The sequence below is a fragment of the Cynoglossus semilaevis genome, chromosome 9 (genome assembly GCF_000523025.1).
Source record: "Cynoglossus semilaevis isolate Cse_v1.0 chromosome 9, Cse_v1.0, whole genome shotgun sequence".
NCBI classification, from domain to species: Eukaryota; Metazoa; Chordata; class Actinopteri; order Pleuronectiformes; family Cynoglossidae; genus Cynoglossus; species Cynoglossus semilaevis.
In genome coordinates, this window is record NC_024315.1 from 17,277,295 (window position 1) to 17,301,276 (window position 23,982).

Here is a 23,982-nt window from a genome sequence, read left to right on the forward strand (position 1 = left end):
GGACGACAATATCCGTGATAAAAATAATAAAAAAAAATGTTTTAGTTTTTTTTTTTTTACTACTTTCAGAACATGGTCCTTACACGAGCTGACGATCGTGACTTTACATGACAGCTGGGCCTGCCCTACGTTTCCTGCACCAAGTGCATTTCCAACCCGGACACTGGCGGCAGCGGAGAACCCTAGAGGGAACTGAGAACCCGACAGAACAACAAGAGTACATGAATTATGTTTCATCTGAGGAAATACACTGTTGACACACTCCTGCAGCGGAGTCACAGTTTACAGTTCAACAAGTTCTAAGACAAATCTTTTGACTTTGAAGGTGTGTGTTGTGAATGACTAGAACGTGTTCAAACTGGTCTCTCAGGTGACTATAACAGTGTTGACAAGTTTTATCACATTTGTTTTGATCATATGTTTAATTTGACCAGGTTTTTATTCATAACTATGTAGGTTAAAGCTGCTTAAATGATTCAAATGTTTGGAGTTAGATCCTTCTGAGTCTTTAGACAAGACCAAGAAGCAGTTTGTGACCAGGTGTCAAAGGTCATCATGTAAAGTTATCCAGACATTACTTCTGTGCACAGTGAATTACATAATTACTGCCACACAGTTAAAACTGACAGACACTAGATTCTGCAGTGCATTGTGGGATACATTGAGTGCCCTACACAGTGGACAACTTCTACCCAATACACATTCAGACACCACTACAAAGTGGGGTGCACCTTATGTAGTGTACTGTGCAGGGTGTGGGGAGCAGGAACTGATTTATTTTTGTCCTAGAGCTTTTACTTTACCCTCGTATTTGTCAGCTTGGAGGGTCAATAGGTCAACATCTGTGACTGACATACACCTACATTCCAATGTGAACTACATACACCACACCAGTGGAGGTCCAGGGAGTGTGTTACGGTGAAGAGGATTAGCCTTTGACTGTACCATGTAGGCTATGACAGCCATCTGATATATTATAGACTGGGCTGCCAGCTCTGTCTCGCTGATCACTCCGGACAGAAAGCCCCCGATCTCAAACATCCACCACTCCAGACACAGCATGAGCATGCTGGGAATGGCCAGACGGATGAATGGTCCCCACTCCTGCAGACAGTCCAGGGACCAACCTGTGGGTCAAGGTTTGAAAGGTTTACCAAGTGTGTTTTGTGTTTCGATCGGACACATTCCTCTTGCGCATCAAGTCAAAAGAAAAATCTTGTTGTTACACAACTACTAGCGCTTAGAAAAGAACAGCCTTACTGATTAACTGCTAACACGTGTGTGTGTGTGTGAGTGAGTTTAAAAGGTTAAAGGTAGAAAGATAATCAAGAGTCAAGTGTATTATTTTATCCTTTAGCTCCAGGTTTTAGAATCTTAGTTAGTGCTCTTGGATCTATATATGGTGTGTGGTCCTATCAAAGTCCAGTCCACTGACTGGCCTGGTTGGCTGAGCTGCTCACCACAGTGGTTCTGATGAACTCTGCACAGGGTGTCATGGTTACTTTGTTATTAATGTGTCAGACATTATATGCTGGGATGTTGACAATAGACAAGCAGTGAGGTGAAGAAACACAGGCCTGGCTGATGAAAGAGGAGGAAAGAACAGCACAACAAACACCGTCGACCAGCAGAGACAAAAGACGGAGGGACTCAAACTGTGTTCAAAGTTGAGGTGACTTCATACCTGACCATGTGGCCTTGTGCAAACCCCGACCGCAGATATAAATGAACAGGATCCCTGCCAGGAAATACTGAGAGATGGAATTGGCCGCTGCAGATCCACTGAAAGAAGCAAGTCACCAATTCATAAACATGACAAATATTTTAACACACACACACATATATACTGTATATATTCTATTTTTCTCAGTAAGGTGTATCATCAATACCATTGATATGACAGAACATATTCTTGTTCAGATCAGCTCTGTTGTGAATGGCAGTGTTCATCAGCAGACAGTATTTTTAATGTTGACCAAAATAATCTACATTTTGCCATAGTGGAGTGCCACAGTCTGAGGAGCGGTCAATCAAGAGCCACACATTTGCTTCTGCCTCAACCTAACATTCAATCCCATAAAGTTTCTGGTCGTACAAAAAAAAAACACTTACGCAACACCCAGATCCAGAACAAAGAGGAAGACGTAATTAATGACAGCATTGAGGATGTTGACAATCACTCCAGTTATAACCTGAGGCCAAATGATTCCCTGGAAGAACAGAGCAGAACCTTGGATCTTGTATCCATCAACAGAGTTCATACTCACTACTGTACAATGTGTGTGAATCAGTTGGTAAATTAAAGTCACCTGGTTCTGAAGATACCTCACTTGTAGCTGGTACATGAAGGATGCCTGTAGGGACATACAGGTATGTAGCATTAGCAAACCTTAGTGCTGTGTATGTATTAACATGATTCTATACACACACACACACACACACGACATTTTCACATCACAAAGTTGAGTTAAAGTATGCTCTCAGAAGTCTTCAGTACTACTAGTCATGTTGTCAGCATGGCTACAAAGTGAAGGTCCAGCTGTATTTCATTTACTCACAGGCAGAGCAGGCATGAAGACCTTCACATACAGCTGTGAGAGGCTGTGGGCAGAAAGACAGGTTTAGACAAATGTCATTGTTCCAGACAGAGGTTTGGATCCATGGGTTACTCCAGTGATGAATGAAGAACGTGAATATGAATATGAAGTGAGGCAGCAACACCAACACCCACACTGACTCAGTGGTTCTAGTGTAAAGGAGTCACAGCAGGTCACTGACGCTGTCTTAAACCAGCTCTGCATCCAAAGGAATGAATTGAATTTTATCTTTGTACATAAACTACAGTATTTGTCTTTGTGACACAGCACATCACAGCACATCACAGCACAATGAAATGTGACCTCTGTTTTTAACCCATCACCATAGTGAACAGGGGGCAGCTTTAAGCACTAGGGGAGCAGTGTTTGAGGGACTTGAACCTTAAACCTTCTGGACCCAAGTCTGCTTCCTTAACCATGAAGCCACCACTGTCCACTTCATCAATAATTGACAATCAAATTAAGGTAAGTCCTAAGATAAGTCCTTAATAAGTCCAGGGGGCAGTGGTGACCAGGTTACCACTGAGGTGCCCTGATCATGGCTCCGTCCCCACACACTGCTGCCCGGGCTCTTAAGCTGCCCCCTGTTCACTTTGGTGATGGGTTAAAATCAGAGGTCACATTTCAATGTGTGCAGTGGTGAGCTGTGTCACAATGCCAAGGAGTTCACTTTCCTCACTTTCCTTAATATTAAGAAGTATTGCTCCCATGCATTTTTAGAATAATATTTTTTTGGTTTTCTAAAATCCAACACGCTGCTGTATCACTGTTGTGTTGTTTTGGTGATGGGATGCCGAATGACCTGGCGATCTCTGGACTCTGTTGGACGGCCAGCAGCAGAGGTTCAGTGTTGATGAGAACGGCCCAGCAGGGGAAACAGGCCATGAGTAGAATGAGAACCCCCCTCTGGAGAATCACACCCACGCGCTTCAGGTTACCGCTCCCATAAGTCTGTGTCAGACAGGGAGACAGGGAGTGTGGGGTGAGCAGATGTACAGAGCATCCTCCTGCTCTGAGAACAAAAACACTGGTGTCCAGTTGTTTTCATTCAGACCCCAGGATGGTGTGAGAGCCCAGCAGCAGCTCTGGCTTCTCTGTCAGAGCCTCTGCTGAGGATACCTGAGATATGAGGGTATCACAGGTCAGCGATAGACCACTGCCGATGGAAACACCAGTGACATTCACCACCTGCCAATGAGAACAGACGTGAGAAAGACTTCACGGAACGGACGCACCGAAGAGTCAAACCTGTCTCCTCACCGCTATTGATAACGCCACGCTAGCCAGTTCAATCTTCCCCAGGTGGCCACAGAAGACAGTGCTGACGAAGCTGATCATGAAGACCATCATCTGTGAAATGATCTGGGAGAAAGAAAAACAAAACTTTTTTTTATAACAACATTCTACCTGTGAACCAAAAGACCCCCCAAATCCCCCCCCCCGAACTGATCTCTGTTTCAATCTCATCTGGTCTCACATTCACAACCTTTGTAAAAATTTAAATTTCTTTACATCTAGAAATAGGAAATGAATGTGAGGGATAACAAGTATAACGGAAGTCATTTTCTGTCCCCTCAAGAGTAAAAATAACACGATTTTCATGTCCTTTTTTAGTGTTTTGTTTTACAGAAAATTATTTTATGATCAAAATACTCGATTACATATATAAAAATTACTACAAAGATAAGGGTCCAATTTAACGAGACAGCATCAGGACAACGCAGGAAACAAGATGTGGTGGAAAAGATTTCATTACATTTTCAGACATAGTAATAATAATAATAATTCTATAGTTAAAGGAAAAAATATAACAACAATGTCACTATTATTAATAATAAACTCTTACCACTGGACCCGCCAGTTTGACTAGCTGCTTCAGCTCCTGTCGGTAAACCAGCGGGATGCAGCTCCGGAGTCTAGCGCAGGACTTTTGTTTTTTGTCGGTCACGTCTCCATTTACGACCGTTACATTTAAATCTTCTCTCACGCCATTGGAGTATTTGACGTGTGAGTGACCGGAACCGTCCATGACCGACAGTGATTCAGCACTCCGTCTAGGTGAACAGACTTACCTCTGATGGTCACACTGTGAACTGTTCTCCTCTAAGAGGAAAACTTGTGTACGTTAGGCCACACCCACCTGGGGCGGCTTTGTGACGTATATAGCTGCTAGAGCCGCTCATTGGTTGTTGTGGTTTTACCATGTGCTGTGTTGAATTTGAGGAGAAATTAATTATTAACATGTCTGTGTAGGTTCTAAGTCATCCAGGTCATTTAATCCAAAATATAGTTACATCAAGGGCAACATCAAGGGCTACTGGACGAAGAAGACGTTTCCCCTCTCATCTCATCGTCAAGAGACTTCTTCAGTTCAGTTCAAAACACAGTAGTGTTGTATATGCAGTACAGTGCAGCGAGGACTGCTTTGACTTCGACATTGGGGAAACCAAACAACCACTGTACAAGCGTATGCAACAACACAGAAGAGCCAGCTCCTCAGGGCAGGACTCAGCTGTTCATCTACATCTGGAGGACAAAGGACACACTTTTGTGGATGAGGATGTACATGTCGTCACCTGAGAAGACAGATGGTTTGAGAGACGGGTGAAGGAAGCCATCTACATCAATCTGGAGAAACCATCTCTCAACAGAGGAGGTGGTTTGAGACACAACCTTTCATCCACCTATAACGTCGTCCTGAGTTCTCTCCCTGACAACAAGACCACAGTGTCATTTCAAAGGACACTCAGCCAAAAGTGTGTTTGTTAAATAGCTTTCACTCAGCATTAATAAGTACACGACCTGTCAGTCATACAGTAACAGGGACTGGTGTCACATTCACAGACTATCGTTCATGACATAGAGGCAAGGGTAAATGTTTGAACACACCACCTGCCTTATTTAAACTGACACATGACATAGCCCTTAGCAGTGAGCTAACGTTAGCTCTGGGGTCTGAGTGTATTAAAAGCTGAAATGTACGAATTATATTTCAACCAAATTACGGTGAGGAATGGAATGTGTGTGCTACAGAGTACCAAGTCCTCTTTAATTCAGCATTTACCTGTTCTAATGACTCAGCTTAATAATAATTAATAATTTAAAAAGTCATGTGATTTATAACATATGCAGTGAAGAAGAGACCTTGAGATGTGATTTATAACATATGCAGTGAAGACAAGACAGAGTCTCAGAGATACAACCCTGTCAACCAGCTAAAAAAAGAAAGTCAATATTTATGTTGTTTTGAAAATACAATGGTTAATATTTCTTTTCTTGATCCAAAATCCAGACTTCCTGATAACAGTGGACGAGCAAACAAGAAGGTCCAATTGCATTTAGTTTTTAATAGAGTTGTGCATTACAAAGCAGAGGCATCATCATCATCATCATCATTCAGTCATTCACTAATAAAATCCCTGATTAATCATCAATGCATTTTATGGCTTGTATAGCATGCTGCGAGAGCACAGATGAGGACTTCAAAATAAGATACTCAATCATTTGCAAAAGTCTGCATCGTGGCATCAGTTTCCTCTGCTGCAATAATCCAACAAATGAACCTCTGCTCCGACACACAGCACAGACACAGCACAGACACAGCACAGACACAGCACAGACACTGCAGCCATTCTGAACACAAACAGAAACTGTGCAGTTACTCCGGTCTGTTCAGGATCTCGGTGTCTTGTTTTCAGAGTCTGACTCATCTGAGGAATATCATAAGAGTGCTTTTGGGTATAAACACACACACATGAACTGCATATGAAAATTGAATGAACTACTTCAGCTGCATGCTGTGGTAACAGGCTGAGGCCACAGGTTTGTAACTCCAAAGGTAAACGAGGCTAAGTTAGATTGTCACCAAAGACTTTCTGTTCTTTCCCTGGATTTAAGTAGAGATTCTTAGAAAGAGAGGGTGGAGAATTTGGAGGGTGAATTTGATTCGCCAGCACATTTTAATAGATTATATACAATCCACTGCAACCAGCACAGCACTGTGGGTTGTCCTGTGGGACATCACACCAGCAGTAATAGTCCCTGGTCCCTATGAATGGGAACAGGGCAGTCCAGTGGTTCCCAAACTATGGTACAGGTAGCAATAGTTGAACTCACCAACAGACTAATAATCTCAGCAGGTATTCAGTGTATTGCATACTGAACAAGGTGGACAGTAATGCTGGTCGTACTGATGGTACTTGGAGAGAGTTTTTTGGGAGGTACTACATGGTGTATATCAGGGGTCACTGACCTTTCTGAAACTGAGAGCTACTTTGAGGTCACTTAGTAATACAGAGAGCTCCTTCCTGACCAATGTAATAATAATCAGTTTTGGGACAGACAACCTCAGACACTCTTCTTACCATCGTCACTGAACCCATCTGAATATAATTGCAGGTGGAACTGATCCAAAAGCACAGTAACAGTACAACCGTTGACCCTCTGTTGACTAGAATATACCCCGCACGGGGGCTACCAGGTGCCCCAGGGCACCACGTTGGTGACCCCTGGTGTATATAGTTTGAGAACCACCACTGTAGTCAGTATTATATAAATACATAGTTGAACACTGCATCAGTGGCCTCAATGACTGACTGTTTATCAGATAGGTTGTAATTGATTTGTACTAAAAAAAAAAAAGAACAGTTCTTGACCTGGTGATCAGATTTGCACTTTGCACTACGGGTTCTGCTCTGCAGCTACTTCACCACACACTGTGTCCTAGGTCCAAAGTTTGTACTGTAGCCACAGACTTCAAATACTCGGTCAATTTGAATCAGTGTTGCCAGGTGCACGAGCACGAGCATGACATGACTGAAGGGTCCACTGTGGAGAAAGAGAGAAAAGGCCAAAACAAAATACAAGCTGCGGAAAATGGGAGAAGGAGGAGGAGACGGAGGAGGAGAGGCAAAGAAGGTGGCCAGGAAAAGTAAAAGTAAGCATCGCCCAATGATACGTATGTGCGACAATTTTATACCTCTGGTAGGATAACCCTACATTTCACACCTGGCAACATCGGTTTGAATAACCAACCAGTAGAAACACTTTGCAGTAGGACTTGTGAACAATTTCCAGTTAACAAATGCAGCCAGTGAAGACTGGAGGCCTTGAACTGCGACACAGTGCAAATAGACAAAAAAAAAACAAAAAAACCCTGCACACGTAAATGACCGTTTGTTCATTTAAATAATAGCTCATGTTTAGGTCAAGTCTAAGTCTGTATTAACTGTTCTGTTAATACAGTGTATTAACTGTCTGTTCTGTATTAACAGAACAGTCCATTTTAAATTTACGTGCTTGTGAATTATTCTCTAACGTCTGTCTTTAACAGTAAAATTCAAGTAAATCAATGTCATGTCCATAAAGTTGGTTTTAAAATAGTCAATAAATATAATGGGATTATAAATAAGGATGCAATACATTCATTTTGAAACACAGACTGATTCTACTGGTGCCTCTCAACTGTAGTGTTTCCTGACTGTTAAGTCTCAGGGCTGCAGTAGAGTCCGTCACCACACCAGAACCAGTGTTTTTAGAAGTCACCTCTTTAGTGTGAAATACAGTTCATTATTAGTTGCTTCTACTAAAGAATACTGAGCTTGTTGTAAACATCGTTTGATTGTACACTCTAGTGGACAAACACAGCAACACGCCATGTCGTCTTCTAGAACTTTGCAAAATAATAAACCTAATTTCACATAGCCTTATATAGAAAACAGTCCCCACAGCTCCGCCCCTGCAGGGACATGGGTCCGTCCAGTTAGATACGCCACATGCTTCTCAGTGTTGTTTGCCCTGTTGACTGCACGTGTGTACACTGAATGTTGATGTGGAGAAATTCTGTGGTCATGGCAACAGTCCTGGTTAAATCCTAGACCAATCACAAAGCAGATTTTGTAAAATACCAACAGTGTGTTTTCAGAGCCCACGTGTAAGACGACCTGCTACAGTTTGCTTGACCAGTCTCCATGAGCTGCTCATAATGCAGTGAGTGTGCGGAACAGCTGGGTGAGGCAGAAAACAGAGGCGGTGAGAGCAGTGCATTGTTTGGCCAACAGTTTGGTGCTCAGGTCCTGGCAGCTGCGTTTGCTGCCGGCTCTTTCTGCAGCCAGACAGAAGTCCCTGAATGAGCGGGCCACGTCGGCCAGACCTGCGACTGCCTCTACATTCCTGCGGTCACACCTGTCACAACCAGAGAACCACAGACAGACGCCGGCCAACTCTACCAGGGTCCTGAAGCTGTCGGCCAGAGAGTTCAGCATCTGTCCTGGGTTCTGCTCAACCCCAACGACCTTCTGGCAGCTGGACATCAGATGACGAGCCTCCGTCTGAAGAATCCGCTTGTTCTCTGTAAAGTGGGCGGGACAGGTGTCCCTTGGGTGCCGTCCCCCGTGTCCTCCGGCCGGTCGATCACCACTGCTGTGCTCTAGGATGGAGAGCAGCTGGTTAACGTCTACGCGGAGTTCCTGGTAACCAATGGGGGGTTCTGGATAGCACTGCTGCCCCAGCTGACTGATAATGTTTTTGTGGGTTTGGGACAGGTGACAGTCAGAGGTGACAGAGAGAGGGGAAAGAAGAGGGCTGAGCTCAGAGGTAGAGGAGGAGAAGAGGATGGAGCGTGGGAAGGAAGGAGAATGTGTGGGGGGAGTGGAGAGGAGGGAGGAGACAGGCGCAGAGGTCTGGGTCACAGCACTATTCTGACTTGTGCGACAGGAGAACTCATAGACTGTGAGCTCGTCATCGAAGCTGTCTCCACCACTGAAGCAGTTGCTGTAGACCGCTGGACAGCCACAAGCGTCCAGTGGAACCTGCAGACCCTCCACGACCGACTCACATCCAGACGTTAGCGCGGAGCCGCAGCTGAATCCAGACTTTAAGGGTAGCATGGTCCCGAGCTGTGCTGGAGTCTTTGTCGGCCACGAGTCCTCACAGATGGTGAACACCCTGCAGCCAGAGGACAGGGTCTCTGGTGAGTCTGACTTCTGCTCTGGAGGTCTACAGAGAGCCATCAGAGGCCTGTGGTTGTTGGTCCAACTCACTGTGGACAGCTGATTGTGAAAAGGAAGCCCAGCTCTGTTTAGATTCTGGGTCGTCACCACCTTTGGGGTGGAGGGTAAATGACTGACCATTTTATGACCTGAACTGTCTACATCTGTGGCTTGGAACGTGTTTGCCTCTGGAGCTTGTGTTATTGGTCCAGGAGTGTCCTTGATGACTGAGGTTTCTCTGTGGAAGATCTTCACCATGGAGGGTGGAGGCTCCGTTATGGGTTCTGATGTGTTTGGAATTGAGTATGGAATATGGTTTTGTGGGTGGGGTTCAGTTGGGACTGGGAGCGGGGAGTTAACTTTCGTCACCGGTGCTGTGCCACATACCACCTCTCCATCAACCTCCGAACCGGTGACTGTGGAATCGGACTCGTCTGACTGTTGACTGACTGTTTCTGCAGCTGCGTCCATGTGATCGTCCACAGCTCGTGTGACGTCTGCACCGTTACTGATCTTGTCCACGGCAGGACTTCGGTTCAGATTTCCTGCTCCAGTCTGGTGGAGGCTCTCCTGAGACCGCGACAGGTACAGAGGCAAATTCTGTATCTTACCCCTCAGTGTTGAGGAGGACAATCTGCCCATGATGCTGGGAGAACATGAGTGGAAGAGGAAGGGAGTTGGTGACAGAGGCTCTTTGGAGACGTGGATCACTGCTGCCTCAGTCCTGACTGAACCAAGTCCACGCTGTGCTTCAGTTGGAATGTTCCAGTCATTCCTGGGTGTGTCGTCATTGTTGTTTGACACACCTGTGTGTTTCAGTATTGATTTTGAGTCATACAGTGTGTTACTAGTTACAACCCCAGCAGGTTCTGCTGCTAGAGAACTGACAGGGCAGGAGTAACCAGAACCAACCCTTCTGGATTCAACTGAACTACAATTAAGTGAAACGCTCACTTCCTCATCCTCGAAGACATTGTCCGAATTAGTGCTGTCGCTGACCTCATCGGCAGAACTGACCACACCAGCGGGTCCGTCTTCGACCACACCACGTGGAACCTGTAGATGTGTTTGTGCTTTGTTAGTGGACCATTCTAAGTCCTGAGCAGACACTGGGACCGTCTCTTTGTTCCTGCTTTCATCTCCTGTCTTCACTGAGGGGTCACTCTGGGACTTGGAGACGTCTGGTAATGAAGGTAGAGGAGATGATGGAGGAGGAGGCGGTGGTGGTGAGTAGGAGGTTGGGTTGGAAAATTCCAGTACATGTTCAGGGTCACAGTCGGCTACACTACAGGTTCTGTCTTGGTGAACTGTACCTTTGGACTCCCTCCAGTCGAAGTGTCTCACTTCAGCTGTCCCTTCGTCCCTCACATCCTTCTTCTGTGTCTCCTCAACAACTACTGGTAAAAACATGTGACCAGTAAGCTGCAGGTCTCCTTCCCCTCTACCATCTTCAACCTCCCCCTGTCCTTCCTCTTCCTCCTTCCCGTCACCTCTCCGGTCAGCACTCTCCTTCCCATCTGGATCTACCCTGCAGCGAACAACAGTGATGGTCGGAGATGTAGCCTTCACCAGATCTGTGACTGACTTTGATTCCATTGCATCAGGTTCCATCTCCATTTCCTGCTTCCTGGTCCTACAGGACGTCTGTGGGTTTCTGGCCTCTGTCTGGGAGAGACTGTCTGATTTGGCTTTTGATTGGATGGGTTTGGACTCGAGCTGAGCTGGTTCTCCTTCAAAGTAAATCAAAGAGGAGACAGTAGGACTGGAATTCTGAGTTTGGGATGGAGGTTTGGAAACTGAACTGAGCGTCTGTGCAGCATCAACATCTGACAGGAAGCCTTTCTGAAGTCCAGTGTCCTTCTGTGACTCTGGGTCTGGTCCTGGGTACGACACCATTGAGGTGTAAGTGGTTTCCATGAAGGAACGCCGCTTTCGTGACCTTCTTCTGAGCTGGAATAGTGTTTCTCCAACATCTGTCTCCGGTGCCAATTCTTCTTCTGTCTCTTTTTCAATGTTGTCGCCGTCAACAACAGAGACTGTGATGTCACTGAGGCTGAGGAAATCCAGCTTCATCTCTGGAGAGATACCTGCACAACCACATGTTGACATGTTACTGAAATGACATACAGTACTGGTCATCTGTCTTATATTTACCTCATGTTAAGGTACACATATATATATATATATATATATATATATATGTATATGTAAAATTATTAACTGCTCATTTTTAAAGTCAACCGTCGTGCTCTGTGCAGTTTTAAAAGTACATAAATATAAACCCATGGTTTTTCTAGGTAAGCTTTCAGAGGCAATGAACAACGGACTAATAATAATAATAATAATAATAATAATAATAATAATAATAAAAATAAAAACTGCTTTGATTGAAACGTTTTTTGGCCTCCAGTTTTAGTGAACTGATGTTCACAGTAACATTTAAATAACATTTCTTTTCATAATGATCGTAGTTCCTCATAATGAACATGTACCACAGAAGACTGAATTTTAAATGGAAATACTCGCCTCTTAGCACAGCTCCTGCAGCCAGGTCTTCAGGGGAAGTTAAACGATCCCTGGCATCAAAAAACTCCTCGTCAGAGCTGCTGTCTCCAAATCCAGGAGGAGGCTGGAGGATTGGCACTGTTTTATCCTCATCTCCCTCCAACTTCTCCAAGTTTCTGGCTTCACTCTGACAGTGAGGGTGGGGGAGACTACGGGCGCTGTCGGGGGTGATGTTGGAGCAGAGTTTGTAGTAGCAGCGAGTGTCACTCTGGTCGAAATTGAACACAGACTCTGTGAGGTAGGAGGAGGACGGGGATACAGAGAGGGGGCTCCCCCCAGAGCCTCCCTCCACGGTGAGACCCACCACTTCACCTGCTCTCCTCTCTGAGGTCTCCATTTCTGTTAACAACTTATTTTTTCTCCTCCGCAGATCCTCTTCTTCATCATCATCATCATCATCATCATCATCATCATCATCATCATCATCATCATCATCATCATCATCATCATCATCATCGCTAGCCTCTGGAGGGCTGGGCAGCAGATCCACCAGGCGAGAGAGGTCAGCGAAGCAGAGAGAGCTTTGGTCAGAGCAGGAGAACCCTGGATCTTTCCCAGCTGGGTGGACTGTGTCCCAGGTGGAGACAGGGTCAAACAGTTGAGTGTCAGCTCCGCCCCCAGACCTCCTGCACTGCCCTCTTCCTCTTCCTGTTTCTAGACTTGTTATGTGTAAGAGTGGATGGGAGTGAGCTGGTGGAGGAGCAAGGAGGTGCGGCTGGACTTGGCTGTGGGAGTAGGGATTAAGCTGAAGAGGGAAGTCGCAACGGGTTTGTGAGGACGAGGAACACTGGAGAAAATCGTCCTCCTCCAACGCATCGAGGGAGTCACTGGAAGGGCTGGTGAGGACACGGGAGTCGGTTTGACAAGAATCTGAAGCCTCTGAGACGCAGCGTTGCTCCTCATCATCGGGGGGCTTCACTTCGTCTTCCTCTCTTTTCTGTTGCTCTTGTGATTCGTTTATTTCCGTCTCCTCGATATTCCCGTTGTCTTCGGTTTTGCTCTCCTGCGGCGACCGCTCCTTCTCCGTGTCAACATCTTTCTCCTCCTCTGGTTTTTTACGGTCCAAAAGTCTCTCTGCCTTTTCCCTCTCATCTTTACTTCTCCTCCTTCTCTCTTTGTCTTTTCTCTGTCGGCCGTCAGGTTCAGAGGAGGAGGATCTCTTTCTAGATCGTGGCCTGTCGTTGACCGAGGGCAGCGTGATGAGTGGCTCCATGTCCAGGTCGGAGGTGTCGTCTGAGTCGCTGCCACATCTGGACACGTAACCTGTGAACGTGAAACCACAGGACGGCAAAGACACTGTGAAGGACGCAGACACTGGAGACACAAGGTGTTTCCCAGTTATAGGGGCTATATAATGGCGGGCCAACTCTAGTACACATTTGATATGATCTTGCGGGCCTATGTAACTACCCTGCGGGCCAGATTTGGCCCCCGGGCCTGAGTTTGACTCATGTGCCCTAGGGGATGTCGACCCTGGTGTCAATGGCTCTACAAATCTGTGTTCTTCCTACCTTCCTCAGCAGACACTCTGTGCTTCTTCTGCTCCTCTGTCCAGGCAAAGAGGTTGAGGTTGGGGTCGACGAAGACTCGACAGTATCCCGATATCAGACAGGACAGATCTTTGGCCGCTGAAGTCTCCAGCAGTAATGTGATGGGCTGGGAGACAAGATGTTGTTGGATGGGACAAGAACTAGGAACGACTTTGTTTCAGTCATGAATCACGTTCTGGTGTCCTCACCTTGATGTCCTGCAGGTATATTTTCACCAGGCTGACCTTCTCTGATTCAGGCAGCAGCTCAATGCGTGTGATGCAGGTGAACTCAGTCAAGGAGGACAGGATGCTCAACTTGTGGTTCACCACCTGACTCACCCCATACCTCGCTCCCACCAGCAGGGTGACTGTGGACTCTCTGTCTTGGAGCTGAAGAGATGAAGAAGGTTCTGTTAGGAGAAATGCACTCTATGGAGACAACAGAGACAAATCAGCTAACGCTCCAGAGAACTACCATCATGGTGGCACTGAAGGTCTTCCCCCCAAATGACTTGAGATCCCCCAGCTCTTCTAGGTAGTTGATCCGTGCCTGGTTGACAGAGGAACCCTTCTGTTTGGGATCTTGCAGTGATGGGCTCTTCTTCATGTGGAAGCTGATGGCCTTCTTCAGATCTTTCTCCCGCATGTTCCTCAACAACGTGGACGACACAAAGTTCTCTATTCCCCATGTTTTCCTGTTGGAACACACAAGGTCAATGTAAATCTGATGAATTAATACTACATAATAATAAAAAAATAAATATGTCCAGGTCGTTTATTTTGCTCTTGACTCTAATCATGTCAAACGTCTTTATCTTACGTGACAGTCTTCAGGTTGGTCTTGGGCGACTGTCCGCAGCTGGCCAGCCTCTCCTGGATGTGCAGGGCGGCCAGTCGCAGAGCAGTGTTGCATCTCATCTCTACTGCGAAACGTTCCTGCAGAACGTCGTTGACAGCCTGGAGAGAGAACAGCACAGAGAATGAAGACATTTTCTCCTCTGATCAAAGGTTTGTCCGTTGGTGTAGAAACAGAAAAACTATCTACTAGAACTACACAGAGAGACATATACTGCATATATCATCATATATCAGATGAATCACAGTACCTGCAGGTAAAGATACTCAAAGACGGTGGGGTCCTGCTGCAGCAGAGACTGGAGGGATCTGGGCATGAAGCAAACTCTGAACAGACACCTGTAGTCGTGGGCCTCTTTCTTCTGGACCACCTGATGAGACACACACACGTTTACAGGACCATTATTAACAATAATAATAAGCTTATATATATATATATATGTGTGTGTGTGTGTGTACCTGCTGTATCCTCTCCTCTTCGTGCAGCAGCAGCAGTTTGCTGATGCTGTGCTGCTGCTCCAGGACCAGTGAAAAATGCTCTATGCGGCTCAGAGAGAGCTTTTCCTTCAGTGTCATCACTATGTCCTGAGAGACAACACACACACACACACACACACACCCAAGAGACAATATTTCACAACATCAGGAAACATTTTTGCTGATTTGCTACCAACTACAGTAGAAGAGAATACAAAAGTAAACTAATATATATCATTATATTTATTGTACATATACATATATATTTGAACATATATTCATAATAATACAGTATATTTATCAGGGTGTTAATAATCGTGTCCTCGACAGGTTCGTGACCTGAGCAGAACATTTCCTCCCTCCATGGACACTGACCTCATTAATCATTATATTTATTGGATGTGTGTGTGTGTGTGTGTGTGTGTGAGGTGTGTGTACGTGTGGTGGACGGCCTACTGCCTCACCTTGACTGTGGTGCTGGGTTCAAACTTGAAGGCCTTGGTCTGACCGTTCTCCAGGTAAACCTTCAGAACGTTGGGCAGGAACAGCAGAGAGTTTCCCTGAGGAGAAACATTATTTTTTTCCCCGTCATTAAGCTTTTGAACTTTTCTGATTTTTAATGTTCGCTATAAGCAATTCTAGCTGAATATGTTGTGTTTTTTATTTTCTGTGACTCTTGTCTTGTCTTCCTCTGGCTGCAGCCCTGAGCTCACGCTGCTCTTTAACATCTCTTCATTGATCTGCCTCTGATCTGGAGTTAAAACCGTGATAAGGAAACAGTAAATGAGCAGAGGAGCAGGCAGGTATTGATCAGTGTTTCCTCAGTGATTAGTGACAGTCTTTCCAGCTTCTGTGTTTTTTTTTCTCTTGCAGCTGAATTCAAAACTCTGGGCAGTAACGAGATCTGTGACTAAACTGCAACAACAGCACTTTCATCTCTGCTCTGTAGAAACACTTGACTCTCAGAAAAAAAACAAAACATTTTATCAGCACCTTGTTTCAATAACTTTTCTTTATATATATGGAATAAAACCCCCAGGACACAGGCTGGAAGAATGAACAATGAACAAACAATATTTTCCTCAAGAGAGAAAACTTTTGGAGTGTAGAAATAAACTGTGGATGCATAAAATCTGCTAAAGTGCGCCCTCCCTTGGTAAACCTACGCACTGCATGCAGTTACCGGGCTATGGTAACTAGATTTTATGGACATATGAAATTGCTAAGGGTTTTAAAAAATAACGACTAACAATAAGAGGATGATGAGAAGCATTTAAGTTAAAGTACAGTTTCATTATGACACCTAGTGGTAAGAACATAAAAAAACAATTAAACTGCACCGTTACATTATTTCTATGAGCCAGACCTGCTGTACATCATGAAGCATGAAGCTACTGCCATCTCTAAGGAGCTACAGTATCACAGCAGACACTGTGGCCCACAGGTTGACCCACAGACCGACCTGACAGTGTCCATTGACCTCCACCTCCTCAGCAAAGTGAACTTTGACAGGGTTGGACCTGAGCTTGGCTCTCTTCTCCGGTGTGATGAACGAAGACTTTGGGCCCTGTGAGAAACAGATCAATACAACAGCAAGTCGATTTTTAATAATTGATCAGCCGTGAATCAGAGCGTATCTTTAGAATGACTAGGTCAGGTGATGGACGACAGACCGTAAGAATCACTTCGAGCCTGTGCAGCACGTGTACGATGTTCATTTACCAACTACACCTCGAGGGACATGTGGTTTCTACTAAATGCTGTAATAAATTGTTGAACCTCTCACTTTGTGGAGAGCCCACGAACACGAGTGTCTGTAAAAGAATTTTTTTTAATTTTCAAATCACGTCCCCATAAATATATCTATGGAAGAGACGCACACACTCATACTGGAGTATCATACAGTAGGCGTTAGTGTGTTGGTGCTGTTGGAGGAGGTGGTGTTTACGACTGTACATCAACACGTGGTGACGTTGATATACAGTGACAGGAAGGTCGTTAGCCATGACATTTGACCCCTGGCCTGAGTGACAGTTTTACTGACAACAGCGTTTTAGAATGTGATGAGTTCACTGTCACCCTCTAACATACATGTCAGACTCCAGACCTTCAGGTGGAAATTCAATTGACCGCACATCTGTGTTTGTCTCACGTTACTTCCTGTTGATAAATCTCAGATGAAAGTATTCTGGTTTCTGTCAGAAAGTCTTCATCTTCTCTGGCTGTATCGTTTTAAAAACAGAAACATAATATTTACACCAGCACTCTCATTCATCGTCTAGACACTGCCATCTTCAGTCACACACCAGGATGCTGAAATCTTTTAAACCTTAAACCTTTAAGTAAGAAATGTATTAAAAATGCTGAGTCATTCAAATTTTATGCCATCTATTGGGTAAACGTGGGTATTGCAGGGAAAGGCAGAAGTATAATGAGAATAGTATAATAAATTATGTAATTTGGAAAAGTTTGGCCGCCCGGAATAAAATGCTGAACAGATCGCATCCGACTCCCGGACCTTAGTTTGCCCATGCCTGCCCTAACCCAACACTAGGTGGACCCTCCTCTGTGGCTCCAACAGCGTGGAGGCCCTTGAGTTGAAGACACATTAGAGGCCCCTGGTATAGGTAGTACATGCAGTATAGGTAGTATACTTGTAGTAAAACTCACCAGCATTGTTCTGAGGACAGTCATGATCAGTGAATCCTGACACTCCCTGTAAGAGAAGGCAGCAGCTGATTGGTTAATACAGGATGTTTTCATTTTCTCTGATTCATGTCCAATTACTGTAACCGTGCGTGTGTGTGTTTATTTAAATGTGGACCTGATTATTTCAGCAGCTTGCTCCGGGGTCAGGTCATCTACAGCGATGTTATTGATCTTCACGAGCTGGTCGCCTGGGACGAGCCGACCATCTGCAGGACCACCTGCACACACAAAACACCGTCGCTAGTGGGTTTTGAATGGGTTTGCATTCAGAGCCCATGACAGACGGAGGCTTTTATTCCTGTCGTCGGTCTCACACACACTTCTACAGACCTCTCCATCCCATTTCCATCACAGTAGGGTTTTTGAAACAATAACCACGGTGGTCTCTGCGCTCTCATCTACTCTCTTACTGTTATCAGCAGCATCGACTCTCCATTATCATCCATCAGGTGAAACCCATAACATCAAGATCAGCATAATGTAAATGTAATTAAGATCGTCACGGATCGAACACACACTTCACTTCCTCTTCTGCCCTCCATCTACTGCAGAGGATTCAAACCAGCAGCTCCCAGCTCTCATGAGACTCCCTGGTCAGCTAATGTGGCCCTCACTGAATATCAAGTTTCACTGAAGCAGCAGCACAACTGTAGGCCAGGTGAAGCCAGTGATGACTTCACGGTCCTAGTAAACTGTTCAGCTACAGCCCCCTGCTATTATTACCAGCATTTTTATGTCTGTGTAATATTATTATTATTATTATCTGTAATATTATTTTTCTGCCCTCAGACATGAACTTATTCACTTCCTGTTGACCAAATTTGGTAATATTTAGTTTATATTTTTGTCACTGCTCCTTCACAGTTTGCTACTCAGTTGCTTTCACTTCACAGAGACTAATGTAAATCCTGGTCTGAACACTGGGCTCAGTTCCATCACCTGATTAAGGCCTAAGACGTCTGGACCAAGGAGCTGTTCACACTCTCTGTGTCCATGATAGCAAAATAAGCAAACGGAGTCACGTGACCACCCCCTGCAAATACGTTAGTTAAGTGACTTTTGGCTTCTATGTTATTAAAGAGAAACGGTTAATTAGACTTGATATTTCCTCCTTCGAAAACAAATGAGGACGAGGGACAGAAGGAAGAAGCTAAAAAAAATCCAGGCTCCATATCTGACAGTCAGGATAGAGTTGGCAGCAGCAGACAGACACAGAGAGGAGAAAGGAGCCAAGGCTCAGTTTGGCCATTAGAGACACCATCAACCATCTCTGTGTAGGAGAGGTGTGTGTTTCTGGTGTACATATACTCATGAAGACACATGGTAAAAAAAACCATTGTAGTGGGGACATTTACCTGGTCCTCACTGAGTGACATGGTATTAGAAGGTTCAAAAACGAGTCAGGATTACAGTTATGGTCAGATTAGAGGGAGATCTGGAAAATATTTGTATATATCTTAAAGGTGTGGCCATGTGTTATGTCTATGTGAAGTTGGAGTGTGTGTGTGTTTGTAGTAAAAGAGCAGAGAATACTAGACTGGAGGATGTCATGTGTCACTGCACCACTAGGGGGTTCAGGAGCAGATTGCCGCTTCACCACAGAACTGTTCTGCTCTCCTGTGTATTTATTATTCAGCACCGGTGGAAAGGTACCAGACATATATAGAATATAAGTGTGAGACATATATATAAAGGTACCAGACATATATAAATGTATGAAACATATATAGAAGTATGATATATATATATATATAGATTTACGTATATATATATATATATAGAGAGAGAGGTATAAGACATATAGAAGTATGAGATATAGATAGAAGTGTGAGACATATATAGAAGTATGAGACATATACATAAGTGTGAGACATATATACAAGTGTGAGACATATATGTGTGAGACATATATAGAAGTGTGAGGCATATATAGAAGTGTGAGACATGTATAGAATAGAGATGTGAGACATATATATAAGTGTGAGACATATATAGAAGTGTGAGACATATATAGAATAGAGATGTGAGACATATAGAAGGACGACATCCTTGAGTCCTGCTCAGTGTTTTTCGTTTGTTAACAGCTGACAAAACCATGTTTCTCCACATATCCCAGGTCTGGTGTACAGTTCCAGGCCTAAGTCTAAATAATCCTACTGTACCTGGGATGACGTCTTCAACCAGAATGGGCGTCTGGGAGGACAGAGTGAGTCCATGAGAGGAGAAGGCCTGATCCTGTTGAATCTGTACGGTGAAGCGGAAGGAATAACTTCTGTGATCCAGGCCACTGGACTCAGCTGTCTTCCCATCTCCAGCAGCACGGTCTCTGGAGGGTGGACAAAGACACACACACACACAATAAAAAACTGGATAATGAGGTAATACAGTATCTGAGTGGTCTGAGTGTAGTACTTTACCTGCCCAGAGAGTGAGACCTGCTGCCCAGGTCTCTGGACCGTCTCAGCCATCGACCAACCACCTGCTCCACCCTGCTGGTCCTACGGGATGGAGAGCGGCTTCTGTCCTGCACCTCCATTTACCTGACAACAGGTTCCAAATGAGTTTGTTAGCAGTAAAATTAAACAGGAAAACAAAATGGATTCCTCTATAACTTTACCACCGACTCCAAACTAAACCTCAACAAACCATCACTGCAGGGGAGGGAGTCCCACAGGGATGAGGACAGGATGAATGTCCCCACATCAATATTTTACCACCAAAATGTCCCTATCATAACAGACAGACAGACACACACACACACACACACACTGTGTTTCTGACTGGGACAGAACCATTAGTGACATCATTTGCGTCTCAGCCTCTTCACTGATGTGACTGCTGACATTTAAGATTCAAATTTCAGTAAATATCAATAAAACTCGCCTCGATCATCCGACTGGGTTGGATAGATGTAATGGATGTGGGCTGCCTCTGGTGTCTGTGGGCCTCAGTTGGGCTAATGCACGAGTCCACAGTGACTTAATGGGTCCTGGTGGAACCAGCTCAAAACACTTTAGACACGTTTGGTATCAGGTTACATCCAAATACGATGTCACAGAGGATTACAGCTTTTCGGAAATGCACTTTTCCTTCATCTTTCCACCAAAGTGTCACTTTGACACTTTGACAAAAAACAATTTAATATAATTTGATGGTTTTAGGCTCCAAAGGTTTTTGAAAATGGGATAAGGGACACCCCTAGTGGACACCATGTAGGGGTGACACCTATGACTGCATACTTGTTGAGATGTAACCCAGTGGGTCAGGCTGACAGCTGGGGGAGACACCAGTGGAGGGTTAGCTGCTGTTCAGCTGATCAATACCATTAATGGAAGCTCTCAGTGTAATTCAATGAAGAAGAAATGTCAAAAACAACCAGGACGGGCACAAAAGGCTAACCATTAGCATCGGAAAATGACGACAGACACACCCACACACACACACACACGCGTGCACTGGCACACACACACACACACACACAGACAGACAGACAGACAGACAGACACACGGAGTCCCTGTAGACTGAGGCTGGCAGACAAAGACTCAGTCATTAGCTGATACCAAATACTTCTTCCACATCATCAGAGGCTGAGTTCACTGCACTGAGAGAGTGAAACAGATACTGAGGCTGAACACTCATGTAGAACCACCACTGCTGTGAGAAGTTGAATGAGTTAGTGAGCAGGCAGAGAATGAATGGATGAATGGATGGATGAATGAATGAATGGATGGATGGATGGATGGATGGATGGATGGTTTTCACTTCCAGCATTATTTCATTTACTACTGAACACACTGGAACAGCAGGTGGATCCTGTGATCCTGTGTACTGGGAAAGTTGTAATGGATACATCCATGGATTAAAAGACGGATGAGTGGATGGATGATGTTTGGTTGACGGTTGTTTGGAGGATCAACAGTGACAGTGAGGTGTCCCCTGGGATCTGAAGTCATAGGATCATCGTCCTTCCATCTGTCCAGCTCCTCTTCCTCCTCCTCCTCCCCTCCTGCCTCCCCGTCTCACTCCTTCTGTTTACCTTTGCTCCCTGTGTTTCCCCTCTCAGGTTACACGGGGCACAATGCAGTGAGTTCAGGTTTTTACAGGCCTCACAGTAGCTCTCCAGCAGGGAGGATGTCGGTGTAAGGACTGTAAAGAGGAGCTCCTCTTCAGTCTAATGAACTGACCTGGAAAACTATGGATCAGTTACGGACATAGGTTTGTGCTTCAACCTGTGGCCAACTCTCTGTGTTCTCCTTCAACATCTGTACAACACACCAGGTTTTCATGCTTTACTATCAATATTCTGTTATATGTTATATATGAATTTAAACAATGACTCCAAAATGACCTGAGAAAACTGCATATAGATTTTTAAGCCTACTGACCACTGATGGTACTGCAGCCAAAAGCTTTTCAAGATGACCTACAGGAAAAAATAAAACCCGAATGCCCAGAGGTTCTAATTTTTTTTTTTTCCAGCCCATGTTTGAACCCATGCAGTTATGATTGTTTTACATTCATTGTGTGTAACGTTAGACGTCTGACACTGGGAACACTGTGCTGTACTTCCTTCTCACATCACTCTGTGGTTATGGTATATCCTTGTGATATAATGTACAGATACTTTGGTGACATTTAACTTTCAAACCAAACCTTACAATGGTAGGAACCCTGTTTCTATAAATGAGAAAATATATTATACTTTGTTATTACCAAAAAATACATTTTAAAATTTCCTAATTTTGATTTTTTTTTATTGAATCTTAAATTTACGTTTCTATCCTGTAGGGGGTGTTAGTGAGAAAAAAACTAAGTAGCTGGCAATTTATAGCTAAAGCTGATGCTCATACACACACAAACACACACCCACACACATACACTCTCTATAGCATTATGAAAACTATAAATCAAATCTGATTAACTACAGCAGGAGGCAGGGGTGGGGCTTCACTTCAGTTGGCAGAACGCTCCTATTAAATTGCTGCAGGGACTTAAATGTAACCTGACAGAACTGTTGGACCAGACTGGGCTGAATGAAAAACACACTGCAGGAGAAAGCAAGCAGCAGCAGCAGCCCCACCAGCAGCAGCAGCAGCCCCACCAGCAGCAGCAGCAGCACCAGCAGCAGCTCCCACTCACACTCCATCTTCATTACTCCTCCCCTCCATACTGCCTCCTTCTGGGCTGATTCTACTCTGTGCTATAGTTAAGTCCACTACCTTTCATGCAAAAATACACATGCTGACTAAAGTGATGATTGGTGTACTGTCTCTCCTTCCATTAGGAGCCATTAACAGACTATTGATAGAGAGAGTCCATCACTGGTTAATGCTATATTTCTCAGTCATTGAAATATTACTGATCATCAGGGGCTTCCCTCGGCTGGACTGGTTGTAATCAGAGACCTGTAGGTTAGGGTTCGTTGGCTCCGGCTGTGAGGGGCTGTCCACTGTGAATATCTACAGCTACAGTGAGGTTCATCCAGCCCCAGTCTCTTCCTCTCATCCATAGATACAACACCCTCGTCCACTGCTGCATGGATGAAACTCAGCTCTACCTACAGTAACTTGTCAAGCCAACTCCACCCTCCAACGTCTCTCCAGCTCCAACTGCCTGAACCACTTCAGTTCCTATTGATAACCAATCAGGTGAGAGTCTGGGTGTCACCCTCAACAGCAACGTCTCCTTTCAATCCTACATCATTGTCAACTTCAACACCAGTGATGCAGAACATTTGTTGGAAACCAACAAAGACAAGACCTGGGTTTGGTCTTCCTCAGACACTCAGACAAACCTGCTGTCTGAAGACACACTCCAACACACACAGCATTTATATAAGGATTAGAGACAGTGACAGAGTGTGTGTGTGTGTGTGTGTGCGTCACTGAGGCTGAGCCAGATTAGACTGAGCTGTACCTTCACCTCACTGCTCTGTTCAAGGTAACACACACTGGAGTCAGACACTGGCTGTTCTTTCAGTCCTGTCTGATTCTGACTCTATGATCCCCCTGGTGGATCTTCATGTCCTCAAACACTAGCGAACTAAGCCACACCGGACTGAAAAGTCAGATCTCAGTCAGCTGGTTGAACAGTGAGAACTGAAGCAAGACCCATTGGTGAAACAGGAGCAGTGGGTCGCACTCTACTACATGGGCTGCGACTGATTGAACTGGTCAACTTCCAAAATTAAAAACAATCCAAGACTACTGGCTACATATACAGGATTATTGGATCAGATTAACTTTACTGACACACTGG

At 44.8% G+C, this 23,982-nt stretch overlaps 2 protein-coding genes across 4 annotated transcripts in view; both read right to left on the reverse strand.

Annotated features, from left to right (window-relative positions):
- The window catches only part of LOC103384245 (multidrug and toxin extrusion protein 1-like), a 7,540-nt gene extending 2,839 nt beyond the window's left edge, over positions 1–4,701 (reverse strand). For 2 of the 3 annotated variants that reach the window (XM_025058268.1, XM_025058267.1), the window contains exons 1-10: positions 4,444–4,701; positions 3,858–3,959; positions 3,717–3,785; positions 3,400–3,548; positions 2,559–2,601; positions 2,310–2,354; positions 2,113–2,210; positions 1,685–1,782; positions 946–1,127; positions 84–192 (exon numbers count right to left, since the gene is read on the reverse strand). In XM_025058268.1, coding sequence (XP_024914036.1) covers positions 84–192; positions 946–1,127; positions 1,685–1,782; positions 2,113–2,210; positions 2,310–2,354; positions 2,559–2,601; positions 3,400–3,548; positions 3,717–3,785; positions 3,858–3,959; positions 4,444–4,626 — 1,078 coding nt within the window. In that variant the 5' untranslated portion in view covers positions 4,627–4,701. The remainder of the gene's footprint in view (positions 1–83; positions 193–945; positions 1,128–1,684; positions 1,783–2,112; positions 2,211–2,309; positions 2,355–2,558; positions 2,602–3,399; positions 3,549–3,716; positions 3,786–3,857; positions 3,960–4,443) is intronic. The other variant, XM_008317686.3, reaches the window with a different exon arrangement.
- Positions 4,702–8,521: 3,820 nt separating this feature from the next.
- Positions 8,522–21,162, reverse strand: frmpd1a (FERM and PDZ domain containing 1a). The gene is made up of 15 exons (XM_025058496.1): positions 20,141–21,162; positions 19,886–20,049; positions 17,839–17,941; positions 17,685–17,730; positions 16,477–16,581; positions 15,479–15,574; positions 14,997–15,122; positions 14,789–14,908; positions 14,503–14,639; positions 14,158–14,377; positions 13,890–14,072; positions 13,663–13,807; positions 12,609–13,414; positions 12,109–12,551; positions 8,522–11,699 (listed from the first exon to the last, which is right to left on the reverse strand). The coding sequence occupies exons 1-15, from the start codon at positions 20,257–20,259 to the stop codon at positions 8,576–8,578; spliced, it is 5,937 nt and encodes a 1,978-aa protein (XP_024914264.1). The 5' UTR covers positions 20,260–21,162; the 3' UTR covers positions 8,522–8,575.
- Positions 21,163–23,982: the final 2,820 nt, after the last annotated feature.